The 14,865-nt window shown below is 46.6% G+C and overlaps 1 protein-coding gene and 1 non-coding gene across 2 annotated transcripts in view; both read right to left on the bottom strand.

Moving 5' to 3' along the window:
- AVEN (apoptosis and caspase activation inhibitor) overlaps positions 1 to 8,523 on the bottom strand; it is a 185,533-nt gene extending 177,010 nt beyond the window's left edge. The window contains exon 1 of the mRNA XM_075530707.1: positions 8,234 to 8,523. Coding sequence (XP_075386822.1) covers positions 8,234 to 8,485 — 252 coding nt within the window. The 5' untranslated portion in view covers positions 8,486 to 8,523. The remainder of the gene's footprint in view (positions 1 to 8,233) is intronic.
- Positions 2,915 to 3,021, bottom strand: LOC142426996 (U6 spliceosomal RNA). Its single transcript, XR_012779843.1, has one exon. It is a non-coding gene; the product is annotated as a U6 spliceosomal RNA (small nuclear RNA).
- Positions 8,524 to 14,865: the final 6,342 nt, after the last annotated feature.

Genomic DNA, 14,865 nt, shown 5'->3' with positions numbered 1-14,865 from the left:
TGGGCTTACTTGTACATGTTGCCATCATTCTTTTCTAGACAATTAATTCGTATTGAGCCCTTGGTATCAGTCAACTATTCTTCCCCCCTTCCTACCCCCCCACCACCATGACCGCCTAATAGATTATAAATTATTATTATTTTCATATCTCACACCAACCACTGTCTCCCTTTCCCCATGGTTTCTGCTGTTCTTCCCCATGGAGAGGGTCATCCTTTCAAATTTTTAAGTGTACAATATAGCTTATTGTTTTCACTTAACTGCATTTTCTCTGGGTTTTTTTCTTAAACATCTTGTCTTGACACCTTTCCAGTTTTATGTGGCAAGAATGCACATTAAGCATTCATCGTAGTTATTTCTGGATGGTGACATGATAGGTAAATTTGTTTTCCTTGATAGTATTCTGTTTTTAAAGCAGGATAGGTAAAACATTCAGTCTTAGGCCTCTGAATTTAAAATGGAGGAAAGGAACTGGAAGTGCATTTTGGTCCCAAGGGGAGGCACGTTGAGAGAGGCCATACTTGAATGGGTTTGGATTGAGGAATACAAATAACAGGCCATAACGCCATACATCTTAATCAGAGATAAACTGACGTCACCAGGGCTGTAATAAAAATATCAACTGTACATTTAGTGTCAGTAACTCCAGGGGAATAGTCAAAGCAGTCACACGAGAGGGCAAGTGATCACAATTGCCTAAATCATTCGTTTCGTCCTCTAGATATACTCCTGACCATATGTGACCAGTTCCAAGTTGTGGGCTTCGGAGGAGAAAGGTCTCGTTCTTCATTCTCTGGGATCATTTCCGTCCTTGTTCGTCTTCAGCGAGTTCTCTGGTTAGGCTCTGCAGCCCTGGAGGTCCAGTGGTCAGGCACTGGGCTGCGACCTACAGGGCCAGCAGTCGGAAACCACGAGCCGCTCTGCATGAGAAAGACAAGGCTTTCTGCTCTAGGAAAGCTTCAGACTCGAAACACACCTAGGCAGTTCTCTCCTACCCTTCAGGGTCCCCTGTGTCAGAAGGGACGTGATGGCAGTGAGTTTGGTTTGGTTTTTTGAGTGTTTGGGTTCAAATAAAAAACTCTTGGCTGTCCCCGCGACCAGAACCCTGACCGACACAGAGACCTAGGAGGAGTCATTATTTTGCCCCAAAGGCAAGAGAAGCTTCTCGCAATTGGAGACGTCCGTGGCTTTTTCCAAAGCACTGGGAGCCACAGACGCAGGTGGCAGAATAAGGGCCTCCATGACCCACTCCCCCATCACAGCGGTGACAACACCGGCAAATTTAACTCTGGAAATGAATCAGAGGCTTGAAGCAGTCTAGGAAGCCTTTATTAAGAAAAACGGCTAAATGTTGATAAGACACGCAAGCTTTGGGGCTTTTTAACCTGTCCCCCTCCTTTCCCACTATACCAAGCAAGCTCTGTAGCCATTTGAAAACCAACAGCCTCACAAGTACAGTGACTGTGAAAAGCAGTGGTCTACAAGGTTTCCTGTGTGGCCCAAAGGTTAGTGCTTTGAGCCAGAGGTGCCTCAGAAGTAAGGCCTGGCGATCTGCCCCCAAAGGCCACATCGATGAAAGCCTATGGAGTTGGACACGTCCACTCTGCAGCATGGGCTGTCCTGAGCTGGAATCAATGGCATGGCATCTCAGTTCTGGCTGTCTTTAGCAGTCACTGAGGGCCGGGTGCACCCCCTAGAAGCCCCAGAGGGCTGTCACTATTTGACGGGCCTGGCGGTTCCATGAGAAGTCCCATCTTCAGGGCTCGTTTTATTTGACCAGCCTCAGAACACATTCTGTGCAAACAGCTCTCTCCCCAGACATTTGTCCAAAAGCATCAGCAGCAAAGACTGTTTAAGTTCCAGCTGCTGGAGGCAGTGATGCCATCTGGTGCGAACCAGAGACTGGCGAAAAATAATCATGATGACACTGACAAGGAAAACTCGAGTGAGCCGGCCACAGGGGGTCTGAACAGCTGACACGCTCCTGACATTTTCTTTTCTTTTCTTTTCAATATGGGCACAGATATTGAGAAGATGGAACTCTAAAGACTGAGCACAAAGCCAGCTAATTTCCAGTTTTTGCGCTCAGCAAAACCAGAAGAGGACTCTCTAGTTGTCAGCTCGTGGACCATTAACCCGGTTTTCATTACCGAGATTTGTGACATAAAACTAGAAAGGTATTCAAAGAGTGAGGGGCATTTACACAGCAGAACTCCAACCAGGCCCATCTACCTATTTATGTGAATCATATTTCTCAATTTACATCTGTAAAAACAAAAATTAGGAACCAATTGGCACACTGAATCAATCCAGTTTTGTGGATATCTAAACTTATTTTGGAAAATAAGATATTTAGTGTCATATTTCACTAGTTCTAATATTACTATTTCATATCATATTTTACTAGTTCTATAAACTATCGAATGTATATTAATCAATGTCATAATGCATTCTAGAAAAAAATTACATCCAAGTCTTAAGGTTACAAGACATAAAAAAAACTAAAATTTGTTATAGGGATGTATTATAGAATGGTCACCAGGAGATTTGAAAGCAGGAAAATATATTAAAGCTGAAAAAAGTTAGCAGAAGATGTGGCACTAGAATGCACATCAGAGAATAAGGAACTGAATCAATCTGATGGCAAATGCCGTCAGTCCTTCAATGGATCGGGTAAATATCAAATCACTAGAATATTTAGACTCCACAAGACACATTCAGAAGAACAATGCAAACTGTTTGTTTACAATGTCAATGTAAGCAACATGACCTTGCCAAAACACTGATTTTTAAATGTTAGATATAAACTTTGGAGTACAACGTATACACCATTTCTGAAAGTTCTTAAAGTGGAACGCAAGAAACAAGTCTGTGGCAGTAGCAGACCGGTGTAAAGAAAGGAATTTTTTTTTTTTTTAATATGGAAGGCTTCACGAATTTGCGTGTCATCCTTGCGCAGGGGCCGTGCTAATCTTCTCTGTATCGTTCCAATTTTAGTATATGTGCTGCCGACGCGAGCACAAGGAAGGAATTTTCCAGGAGAAAAGCAGACCTCCTCCAGAGAGGCGGCTAACAAGGCCAGGGCTGACACAGTAGTTGTGTTGGAATAGGGTAGGGTGGTTCTCATCCTTCCTCATGCGGCCACCCTCTCATACAGTTCCTCCTGTGGTGGTGACCCCAACCATAACATCATTGCTGTTGCTACTTCATAACTGTCATTTTGCTACTGTGATGAATCGGGCGACCCCTGTGAAAGGGTCATTCGACCCCCCCCCAAAGGGGTCATGACCCACAGGTTGAGAACCGCTGGACTAGTAGCAGTCCCATGGATCACCAACAGCTCATCCTAAAAGCAATGTTCTGTGGGGACCTTACACATGTTCATGTTCTCATCAAACCTGCTTCAGGCTTTCTGAAAGAAAGGAAAAAAACATGGAAAATGTGTCTACCAAAAAACTGAACCACGACCTTACAGTCGATTGCAATGCATAACCTATACAACAGAGTCTGTGACTGCCCTGTAGGGTTTGTAAGGCTGAAAGTCTTCATGGGGCTGACTGCCTCATCGGTGGCCAGATACAAGTGAACAGGAGTAACAAGAACACAAGCAAAAGGAGAGAGAAAGGCGGCACTAACAACCTGAAGAATGTAGTCAAGGTCACGGATATGTACACCTTGGGATCGCCGAGATGGTGTTTGGCTGTGTCCATTTTCACCACAATGTAGAACAAAGAATAAGCAACTGCCATATAAACCTGGAGCAAAAAAGTAAAGATCTATTGCGATCCACAAAAAGTAAGTATAACATTAGTATTTCCTTTTAGTCTTATTGTCATGTGTAGTCAATTCCTGGTAGTCACCTTGAGACAGCTGGACAAAGTAGGTACGTGACAAGGATCGCTCCACATTCCTCCACTCACTCCCTTTTCAAATCTCCAAGTCACCCCTGGAGCACTTTAGAATAGGGCTTGCTAGCTAGTTGTCTTTGCCCTTACCGAAAGTCCAGTATCTCTCTATATATAAACTATTAATGCAGGGGGTGGTCCTAGAATTCTCACTCTCCATTCAGGAAATCTTGGTCTGATTCCTGGCCAAGGCACCTCACACACAGTCACCACCCATCGATCACGTTGCCGGGACGCTGGACAAATTCTAGCACGGCTCTCGAGGAAGGCAGATGAGGAAGAAAGGCCTGGCCATCGACTTCCAAAAAGCCGGCCAGAGAAAACCCTGTCGATAACAGCGGTCTGATCTACAACCAGTCAGGGGAGTGGCAAATTGGCACCTGGGGTAGTCGTGAATCGGGGGCTGACTTGTGGGCAGCTAACGAAACGACAGAATTAATACCTAAGGGCTACCATCAAACAGATAAATGCTGATTAAAGCGATAAACATTAAATACTCTGGCTGATGCTAGTATTTGTTTAAAAAGGAGTTGGTGACTCCAAGAAGTAAGATTGTGGCCATGGTGTTCAGTGAAGATGACTAGCCTAATGACGTACCTGCCCAAACTATAGAAGCTCAAGGCTCACACATATGAGAAGGTGACCGGCCTTAGAGGCCACCAACTGTCACCATGCCATCTTCCAGCTCCGTTGGAAGCCTGCTGACCATGGTGCCGGTGATCATAGCAATAATAGCAGCTATCAATTATGCCCGTGGGATCATGCCGTGCATTTTACATGCACTGGCATGTTTAATCATGAACTGGGAGTTAAAAGAAGGGAAAAAAACCTAAGAGACTGCTTAATATTGACTTCTAAAGCCATCAAAACAAAAGCTAAATCCTTAATAGGTTACAAAATAGTATAAATTTTTTAACATTAGGGGCTCATAGTATAAATTTTAAGAGTTTTATATTATTCTTTAGTATAATCTTTCTCTAAATCAGAGGCTCCCAAATTTATTTGACTTAAAAGCCCTTTTTTTAAATCATTTTATTGGCGGCTCATACAATGCTTATCACAATTCATATATACAGCAATAGCGTAAATCACATTTGTACATTCATTGTCTTCATCATTCTCAAAATATTTGCTCTCCACTTAAGCCCCTGGCATCCGCTCCTCATTTTTTCCCTTAGCCCCTTTTTAAAAAAAAAAAATTCTGAGCACACCTTTGGTAATCTAAAATATTGATAGTTTTGTTGTTTTTTTGTTTTGTTTTGTTTTTTTAAAAACAATTTATTAGGGGCTCAAACAACTCTTTTTTTATGGCTAAATCATTTTTTTTTGTGATGGTCAATTTTTTTTAATTTATTTTAACAATTTATTGGGGCTCATACAATTCTTTTCACAGTTCATACATATACATACATCAATTGTATAAAGCACATCTGTACAGTCTTTGCCCTAATCATTTTTTTCTCTTTTCTTCTTTTACATTTTATTAAGGACTCATACAACTCTTACCACAATCCATACATATACATACATCAATTGTATAAAGCACATCCATACATTCCCTGCCCCAATCATTCTCAAGGCATTTGCTCTCCACTTAAGCCCCTTGCATCAGGTCCTCTTTTTTTTCCCCCCTCCCTCCCCATTCCCCCCTCCCTCATATGCCCTTGGTAATTTATACATCATTATTTTGTCATATCTTGCCCTATCCGGAGTCTCCCTTCCCCCCTTCTCTGCTGTCCCTCTCCCAGGGAAGAGGTCACATGTGGATCCTTGTAATCAGTTCCCCCTTTCCAACCCACTCACCCTCCACTCTCCCAGCATCGTCCCTCACACCCTTGGTCCTGAAGGTATCATCCACCCTGGATTCCCTGTACCTCCAACCCTCATATGCACCAGTGTACAGCCTCTGTCCTATCCAGCCCTGCAAGGTAGAATTCGGATCATGGTAGTTGGGGGGAGGAAGCATCCAGGATCTGGGGGAAAGCTGTGTTCTTCATCGATACTACCTCACACCCTAATTAACCCATCTCCTCTCCTAAACCCCTCTATGGGGGGATCTCCATTGGTCGACACTTGGGCCTTGGGTCTCCACTCTGCACTTCCCCCTTCATTTAATATGATATATATATATACATATATACACATACATATATACATATACACATACATACACACACTTATATCTTTTTTTTTTGCATGATGCCTTATACCTGGTCCCTTGGGCACCTCGTGATCGCACTGGCCGGTGTGCTTCTTCCATGTGGGCTTATTTGCTTCTGAGCTAGATGGCCGCTTGTTCACCTTCAAGCCTTTAAGACCCCAGACACTATCTCTTTTGATAGCCGGGCACCATCAGGTATACTCTAGCCCAGGTGGCGATGAAGCATGGTAGTAGGGCAGGAGGAAAGTCAAGGGAGATGGAGGAAAGAGCTAGGAGTCAAAGGGCATTCATGGAGGTCTAGACAAAGACATGTACATGCAAATATATATAGGAGGATGGGGAAATAGATCTATGTGTCTATATTTATAGGTCAAGTATTAAGGTGGCGGAAGGACCTTGGGCCTCTACTCAAACACTCCCTCAATGCATGAATACCTTCTTTTATTAAATTGGAACTCTATGATGCTCACTCTCCCGACACAACGGCTGGAGCCAAAGTGGGTGAACAAGTAAATGTGGTGAAGAAAGCTGATGGTGCCCGGCTATCAAAAGAGATAGTGACTGGGGTCTTAAAGGCTTGAAGATAAACAAGCGGCCATCTAGCTCAGAAGCAACAAAGTCCACATGGAAGAACACACCAGCCTGTGTGATCGAGCGGTCCCAAAGGGATCAGTTACCAGGCATCAAAGAACAAAAAATCATATCATTGACTGCACACCTCCATGATAGGATCGCTGAAGACAAATGGGTGCATAAGCAAATGTGGTGAAGATAGTTTTGTTTTTTTGTTTAACTGCGCTTCCTTTCTTTCCTTTCCTTCCTCAAATTGCAGGTAAGCTGCCCCTAAAATTGTCTAATGCCTGTTACCTTTTACCTGTAAACCATTGAGCTTTTCTTTCCTGCTGATTGTTTCTTATACAACTACTGGAGTTGTAGCTTATCTCTTGAGTCCTGAAGCCACTAATATTTTGACAATACGAAGTTTTGTCTCAATTTTTTAAAAAGTATTTATGTACAATAGTTTTGTACTACAAATATTAAGATCACCACAGAGCCGCTCATAAAAAACAATCTGACTCTTATAGTAGAGACGATGCGTACACTCACTCAGATTGCTATTAAAATCCAGACCTGGCGGCTGACATTCACACGCTGAAAACTCCACGCATGAGTCAAGTAACCTGATTTCTACACATACATAAGACAGGGCTTCAAAAGGAAAAAGTCCATCTTTTAGTTCCATTTTTCCACGAACTTGTTGAAACCCTCTTGTATGTGTATAATTAATGCAAAACTGCCCAGAAGTATTGAAGCCCTGCTGTCTCTACAGGATTCTTGCTGGTCCTGTGGGTTAGCCTTGAGGGATAACTGTGGGGTCAGGACGAGGAACCCAGCAGGTGTGGGAAAATATGAAACTGCTCCTATAAGATTTAGTCCCTCAAATGATTTATTTGTATATATATATATTTAGAATATATTATATATATATACATATATATATAATTGGAGACACTAGGATATACCTAGTTTCTCTAATTCCAGACATCGTTTTTACCCTCTGTGCCACACGACCTCCCATAATGACATTCAGTGGGAAATGAATACATCAGGACATTTTGTACATGTACTCCAGTTACAATCATACAAAAGCATAAAGCAACGTCCACGGTGTAAAACGAAAACAAAGACTGAGTCACCCGCACCCATGGGGGCATTCCCACTCCGTCACTAGGAATCGGAATCCACTAGATGGCAGTTTGGCTTCTTGTTACTTGTCCTTCTTTTGGGGTCCCCAGGTGCAAGTCTGAAGCACAGCCCGTGGGGGACATTCTTCCGTGCAGTGAACTCGCACGATGCACTTGCGGGGCGCCGGGCGCTGCCCAGCAGGGAGCGACACACACCAAGTCCAGTCGCTCCCAACGACCGGCACGTGCCCTGTCGGCAGGGAAGGAGCCTAAGCCCTGGCCGTGCCCCGACAAGTTCATCGCCCCGACTCCCTACTTGACGCCGGGCCCCCCAACGCCGGTAGCCCTGCCCCTGGGTTCCCGGCTCCCGTCACCCCGCGCGGAAGGACCGCACACGCCCCGGGGACCTGCCACGTGCAGGCGGCGCGCGTCCCCGCCCCCCCCAGCCCCCCGCCCCCCGCCCCGCGCCCCGCCCTTCCTACCGGCGAGCTGGCGCCGGCGCCCCGGCCCCTCAGGTCCCGGCGGCCGCCGCGCGGGGCGCCTCCTCCTCGGCCTCGGCGGGCGCCGCGGAAGCCTGGACCCCGGCCGCGGCCCCGGCGGCCGCCTCCGTCCCCGCCGCCTCTCGCCGCGGCGCCCGCCCGCTCCCGGTCCCGGTCCCGGTCCCGGTCCCCGCCGGGTCGCTCGCGGCCAGGCCGCCGCCCGCGGCCGCCCCGGGCTGCCCGCTCCGCCTGCATGGCCGCGGCCCGCGGTGCTGAGCGCGCGCCGGAGACGCCCTGGCCGCGCCGGAAGCGCGCGCGGGGAGCCGCGGCGACGGGCCCGGGCGGTGGCGGGAGCCGGACGGAGGGGGCGGGCCGTGGGGCGCCGGGCGGTTCGGGGAGCCCAAGCCCTGGGAGATGAGCCGGGAGGGAGGGACGGGTCCCGGAGGCACGCGCGGGGTTGCCTCGTGGAAGGAGCCCAGGTCTGTCGTGATCATGCAGGGCTCGTGTGTGTGCCTACGGGAGTTTGTACCGGACTGTCAGCAGCGGTCACGGTGATTTCCGTTTTTCTTTCCCTCCTGTATCGCCTACTATTCATGGTGAATATAAATTCTCATTAGGGACATCGGAGAAGGTAGGGGCGAAGAGTCGCAGTCAGACTGACTCAATGGCAGTGAATGTTGGTCGGTTGGTTTTTAGCGGGGTTCACACAGGCAAGAGATGGGCGTCAGCAACTGAGAATAGAACGTGCCAAACGGATAGAGGGATAAGCGAGTGGACATACCATTTGCAGTGGCTGAGTTTTTTTCAGAAACCGATTGTAAGACCTTTCTTCCCAGTCGCTTCTGGTGGACTGGAACCGTCAACCTCTGGGACAGCACCTGACTGCACTAACCAGCTTGCAGCTGAACTTTCACTGAACACAGGCGCTTTTCATTCTGACAACTAAATTAGTTCATCTTGTCATATCACACCGACAAGAAATCGACCCTAGAGAATTTTAATTCGCCTAAAGTGACAGCTAGGAAGTGGCAGAGAAGCAGGTTAACACAGGGAGGCTCACTTTGGTCCATTCTTTTAAAACCAAAGAGAAGGGAGAGCTGTAGAGATTTTGGGGGGTGGGGGGAGGGTGCATTTTCAATGGTTTGGGATTTTTTTATTTTCAAGTTTTATAACAGAAACTATGTAATAGTGCAGGCTGACATCTCCACCCTCGTATCAGCCTAGCAAAACAACTTATTCCCGCCCCCCTTCCCGGCCCTTTTCTGTATTCCTATGAAATTAGCACTAAGCATTACAGCTGTCTACTCTGTTTCAGGCATTGTGCCAGGTTCTGGAGATGAGGGGAGTGGGGGACTCATTGTCCCTGCCCTCAAGTCGTGTCTAGCCTTTGGGAGAGAAAGTCCTGTAGCAGATGAGTACAGTACAGGACAGGGAGGCTGGAAGTGAAGGCCCAAAGCAGGAAAAATTAAAGCTAAAACACTCACTGCCATCCAATTGGTGCTGACTCAGCAACTCTGTAGGACAGAGTAGCGCTGCCCTGTGGGTTCCTCAGTCTTTCTTTGTGGAAGACAGCCTCATCTTTTTCCCACTGAGCAGTGGTTTCAAACTGCTGGCCTTGCAATTAGTAGCCCGACACGTAATCGAGTATACTACCAGGGCGCCGAGGGAAAAGTTAGGGTAGGTTTAAATGGATCCCCAAAGGCTTTATAGAAGACCGCTGAGCCAAGGAGTTTGGCCTGGTTTAAGTGGGAAAACTTTCCAGGCAAAGGGAACCACTGAAGGACTATAAACAATTTTAAAGGCGCCCTAGCGGCACTGTGGTGGTACAGCTTCACCAGTGCCAGGCAGGCAGGAGCAAGGGGTCGGAATTTGACTTTTGTTCCAGGGCACTTGTATGCATCAAACGCTTTCCTAATCACCGCCATGTGTCACTCCGTTCAAACCTCACAACAACCCTATGAACTACATTTATGCGGGATGAGTTGGGGGACCAGCCCCCCACCACTAATCACTGGTTCAGTAAGCACAATTGTACGGTTGAAATATATAAATATTATATGAAAGTCATCGAGAGCATGAGAGATAAAAGAAATATTGAAATAATGGAGTCAGACACATTTCATAGTAGCGTGCTCACCTCAGCCCCGCTTGATGGTCCACATGGAGAGCCCGGCCACGAGAGCGAGCAGGCGAGATCTCTATTGCTAACCCAAGCCGATACACATTTTGGGGACGTGCAAGCCCACTGATTACAGGTAAAGACATACATCACAGGAAGGCGTTGCACTATAGGTTATACAGCAATGAGAGGAATATACACGCAATAGGAAGAGGAGGGATTGGGGGTATACAAGTGACAAGATGGGCGGATCCTAGGTTTAGGATGGCAGCTTAACTTTGACCTGTTCTCTGGATCTCCATAGGATCCATTATCAGTAGGGTGTAAACCCCACCTACAGGAACCAATAGATGACTGCAGGCGTCCATTGTCCTTAACGGCAGGGAGTGGGGCCCACTGCAGTCTGGCAACTGATCGCCCTCAGGGAGGATGCCTGTGAGCATCTGACCTCCCCCACACATTTATCCCCCATTTTACATTTAAGTTATCTAACCAACTGTATTAGCCCAGGTAGACTAGAGAAACAAATTCCAGGGAGCCACATGTATAGGAAAGAGCTTTATATCAAAGACTAATTGTATACTAAGAAAACATCCCAGCCCTGTCCAGATCAAGTCCATTAAGTCTGATACTAGCCCATATGTCCAATACCAGTCTATAAATTCTTCAGACTCATGCAACACATGCAATAATGCCAAATGTAGAAAGATCACAGGCCAATGGGTGGAAAGTCTTATGGAACCAGTGGTGGTAGAAGCATCTCAGGGCTGGCGTGGGTCTCCATGTGGCTCCTCCAGCTCCTGGGTTCTGGCTCCATCAGCATAGCTCCATGTGGCTTGCCAACAGGAAGATGAAGCAGCAAGAGAGTATGTCCCACCTCCAGGGAGGAAGACTGGAGTTTCCAGAATCCTCAGGAGAAAGCCATGCCCACACAGAGGCATGATTAGCTGTTTGACAGGTCAGACTCCACCCCTCGCTCAAGTTGACAGGAAGTTATATAACTGCCACACTAACTAGATTACACCACTCGTTATGGAGGGACCCGAACCCAGACCATACAGCTTCAGATAATCTTCAGAAAATCATTCTGTGGATGCTAGGGGAATCCAGTCCCTAACACATCATCACGGGTCCGGTAGGCACAATTGTACAGCGATAATAAGTAAAGATTATAGTAAAGTCATAGCATGAGAGATAGAAGAGAGATTGAAATAATGGAGTCAGACACAATTCATGGTAGCAATGCACACCTCAGCCTCACTTGGTCCTCCAAGTGGAGAGAGAGATTTAATGCTAACCAAGGCTTTTATATTCTCTGGGGACATGCAAGCCCCCTAATTACAGGTGAAGACATAGAGGAAAGGGTTGTGGTATAGGTAATAATACAGTAATGGGAGGGGGGTGATCTAGAGGTATACACGCAATAGGAAGAGGAAGGATGGGGGGTATACATGTGACAAGAAGGGCAGATCCTAGATTCAGAATGGCAGCCTAACTTTGGAGGTCACTGAGCAGGTTTGACCTATTCTCTGGCTCAACTAGAGCCCATTATCAGTAGGATGTAAACGCTACCTACAGGCACCAAATCGATGACTGCAGGCCTTTAAGAAGAAGTAGCCCATTGTCCTTAACAGGAGTGTGGGGTGGCCTACCTGTAGTCTGGCAACTGACTACCTTCAAGGAGGTAACTTAATTATTTAGCATAGCTGCAAGCAGTGTCCTACTTGGGGGAGAAGACGGGAGAAATCTTTCTGTTTCCCACAGGTGGAGAATGGGAATTAATGGCAGAGTCCTTAGGAAGTCACAAGAATAGTCCAGGACACCATTGGGCCTGACTTGGGTGAATGCCAAGAGTGGTTCCTGGGCAGGAAATGTGGATAACAGTAGTCTCTAACCCATCCAGGGGGTTAGGGAAATGAAGAGTAGAGCCCATAGGACTTCGTGTGCAGGGAGGTCCAGAGACAAGCTGTAAGGGATTCCCACGTGTTTGCTTGAGGCATGACAGTGGAAGTATCAGAGAAGGTTGTAAGAATAGCCTGCGTGTGTGTGTGTGTGTGTGTGTGTGTGTTGCTTCCCTGTCTCTAATAGGTAACATTTTTGTCGGGAGACACTATTATTTCTCACAATACAACTGCGCCTTTCGCCTGTACTCTTTTCCTTTGTTACTCTGCCCTGCCCTACTTCCCTGCCTTTTCACCCTTTGTCTTTTTGAAATTAAGACTGCCAATGGTTCACAGGGTGAGATTCATTCATCCCCTTGCTAAACCTGCAAATTCAAGAGCCCTACCCCTAGAGAGACATTAACCAACAGGCAGTAACAAGATGGGAATTGTAACAAGAATTGGATCCTTTTTCCTGCACACCACCAAGGAGCTCACCGATCATGAAAAGCATGTTTCAGAACCCAGGGGGCCTCCCCTCTGCGGGCAGGAATGGCAATGGCTTGGCACAGCTTCCATACACTTCACTAAGTGGAAGGATCTTGTTCGTGGTGATATGGCTCTGTCAAAGGAACACAAAAGGAGCATCCTTTTCCAGTGTTTGCTAATGTGTGCTATACTGCCCCCTGGGGGCACTGCACTGGCATGATCCAAGAGAGCTGCTAAAGCAGATACCTGTACTTTATCCTAGATGACCAGCTATAATGCAAAAATGTTTCATTGGCAGGGCGGAGGGAGGGTGGGATAGTAATTTTTTTTTCTGAAAATGGGCTTGCTTTATTCTCTCCAAGAATAAAATTAATGATACCCTTCTTACTCACCGTAGAGAGCTGGTAAAGTGGTCATCTGCTAACTGACAAGTCCCAGTCCCATTGGAACCTCCTAAGTGACCTGGAAGCCCTAGATGAAGGAGGCCGAATTGGCTGGGCGGCAGATAACAACACCCTTCCCCATCACAGGTGTCCCTAGGTTGTGCAAATGAGTAACATGCTCAGCTGCTAGCAAGCTGGAAGTTCAAGTCCACCCACAGGTAGAAGACAGACCTGGTGATCTCTATCCCCACCCCACCAAAAAATCAGCCCTTGAAAGCCCATTGGAGGACAGTTCTACTTGGATACCCACGGGGCCAGATGTCAAAATCCACTGGGACTTAGCAAGCATCATTAGAAAAATCTGTTGTGATAAGATCATCCCCGAGTTCCAAACTGGGATATTAGAATTTGCAAAGGCAAACTTGGCTTGTTTCTGTTTTGCTGAGAGATGGCCCCCCTAAAAGACCCTGATTTATAAACAGACTTCCCCGCCAGGAGCTGGGTTCCCATGACTGCCTTCTTCTCTGAGTGGACACATCCCTTACTAGGACCACACACAAATGCGGGTCTTTAGAAAGGTGTCATGAGATTTGGGAAAGAAAACCAACCACACACTCTTAGAGCTGAAAAGGGTGTTACTGCTTTCCAAGCTCAACATTTATGATTTCACAAATGAATAGGGGACCCTGGTCGCATAGTGGGCTATGCACGGAGCTGCTAACTGCGTGGTCAGTAGCTCAAACCCACCAGCCACTTCACAGGAGAAAGGCGAGGCTTTCTACTCCCATAACGATGCACAGCCTCCGAAACTGTGGGGGCAGTTCTAGCCTATTCTGTAAGGTGGCTGTGAGTCCGAGAGGAATCGGTGGCGATGGAGTGAGATGAAGAACAGATCTCTGCTAAGTAAGCAGAGACCAAGGACTTCACCCTGTGGGTTGCCATCTTAAAGCCAAAGCTCCTTTTTGTACCCGAGTGGGTCTCAAATTATGCAAGCATCAAGGAAAACCCGGAGAGCGCAGGGGGGGAGGGTGTTAAAGGCACGTTGCTAGGCCCCACTCCTGGAGAGTCTAATGCCACAGGTCTACCTTTTTAATTTTTTTTAGGTCTACCTTTTAACAAAAGAGCCATAGTGGTTGCTAACAGCAAGGTTAGCGCATGGTTCAAAGCCACCAGTAAGAGAAACATGTGACTTTCTGCCCACGTAACAATTTACAGCTTTGGAAACCCTAAGGGGGCAATTCTACTCTGATCCGATCGACAGGGTCGTAGGAGTCGGAATCTTCTTGATGGCAGTGAGTTTGGTTTTGCTGGCTTGACATTTCTAACTACTTTCCTTCCCAGGTGCTGCCAAGGCTGCAGCTAACTGGGTAGACAACACTTGGAGAAACACTGCTGTTCACCAAGAGACAGAATGACCGCATGGCGCTTTTATTTCATTTGTTTATTTTGTTATATATGCACCATTTCTTTCTCTCTTTTTCTTAAGATCCTTTTATTGAGGGCACTTACTTACAACAATCCATATATCAATTAGCATGACTCGGTGTTTTTTAAAAATCATTTTCTTAGGAGCTCATACAACTCTTATCACAATCCATACACACATCAATTGTGTAAAGCACATTTGTACATTCATTGCCCTCATCATTCTCAAAACATTTGCTCTCCATTTAAGCCCCTGACCCCAGCTCCTCATTTTTCCCCCTCCCTCATGAACCCTTGATAATTTATAAATTATTATTTGTCATCTATTACGCTATGGCA

This window comes from Tenrec ecaudatus, chromosome 14 (assembly GCF_050624435.1).
Source record: "Tenrec ecaudatus isolate mTenEca1 chromosome 14, mTenEca1.hap1, whole genome shotgun sequence".
Taxonomy (NCBI): domain Eukaryota; kingdom Metazoa; phylum Chordata; class Mammalia; order Afrosoricida; family Tenrecidae; genus Tenrec; species Tenrec ecaudatus.
This window is presented reverse-complemented; position numbering and strand designations above follow the sequence as displayed.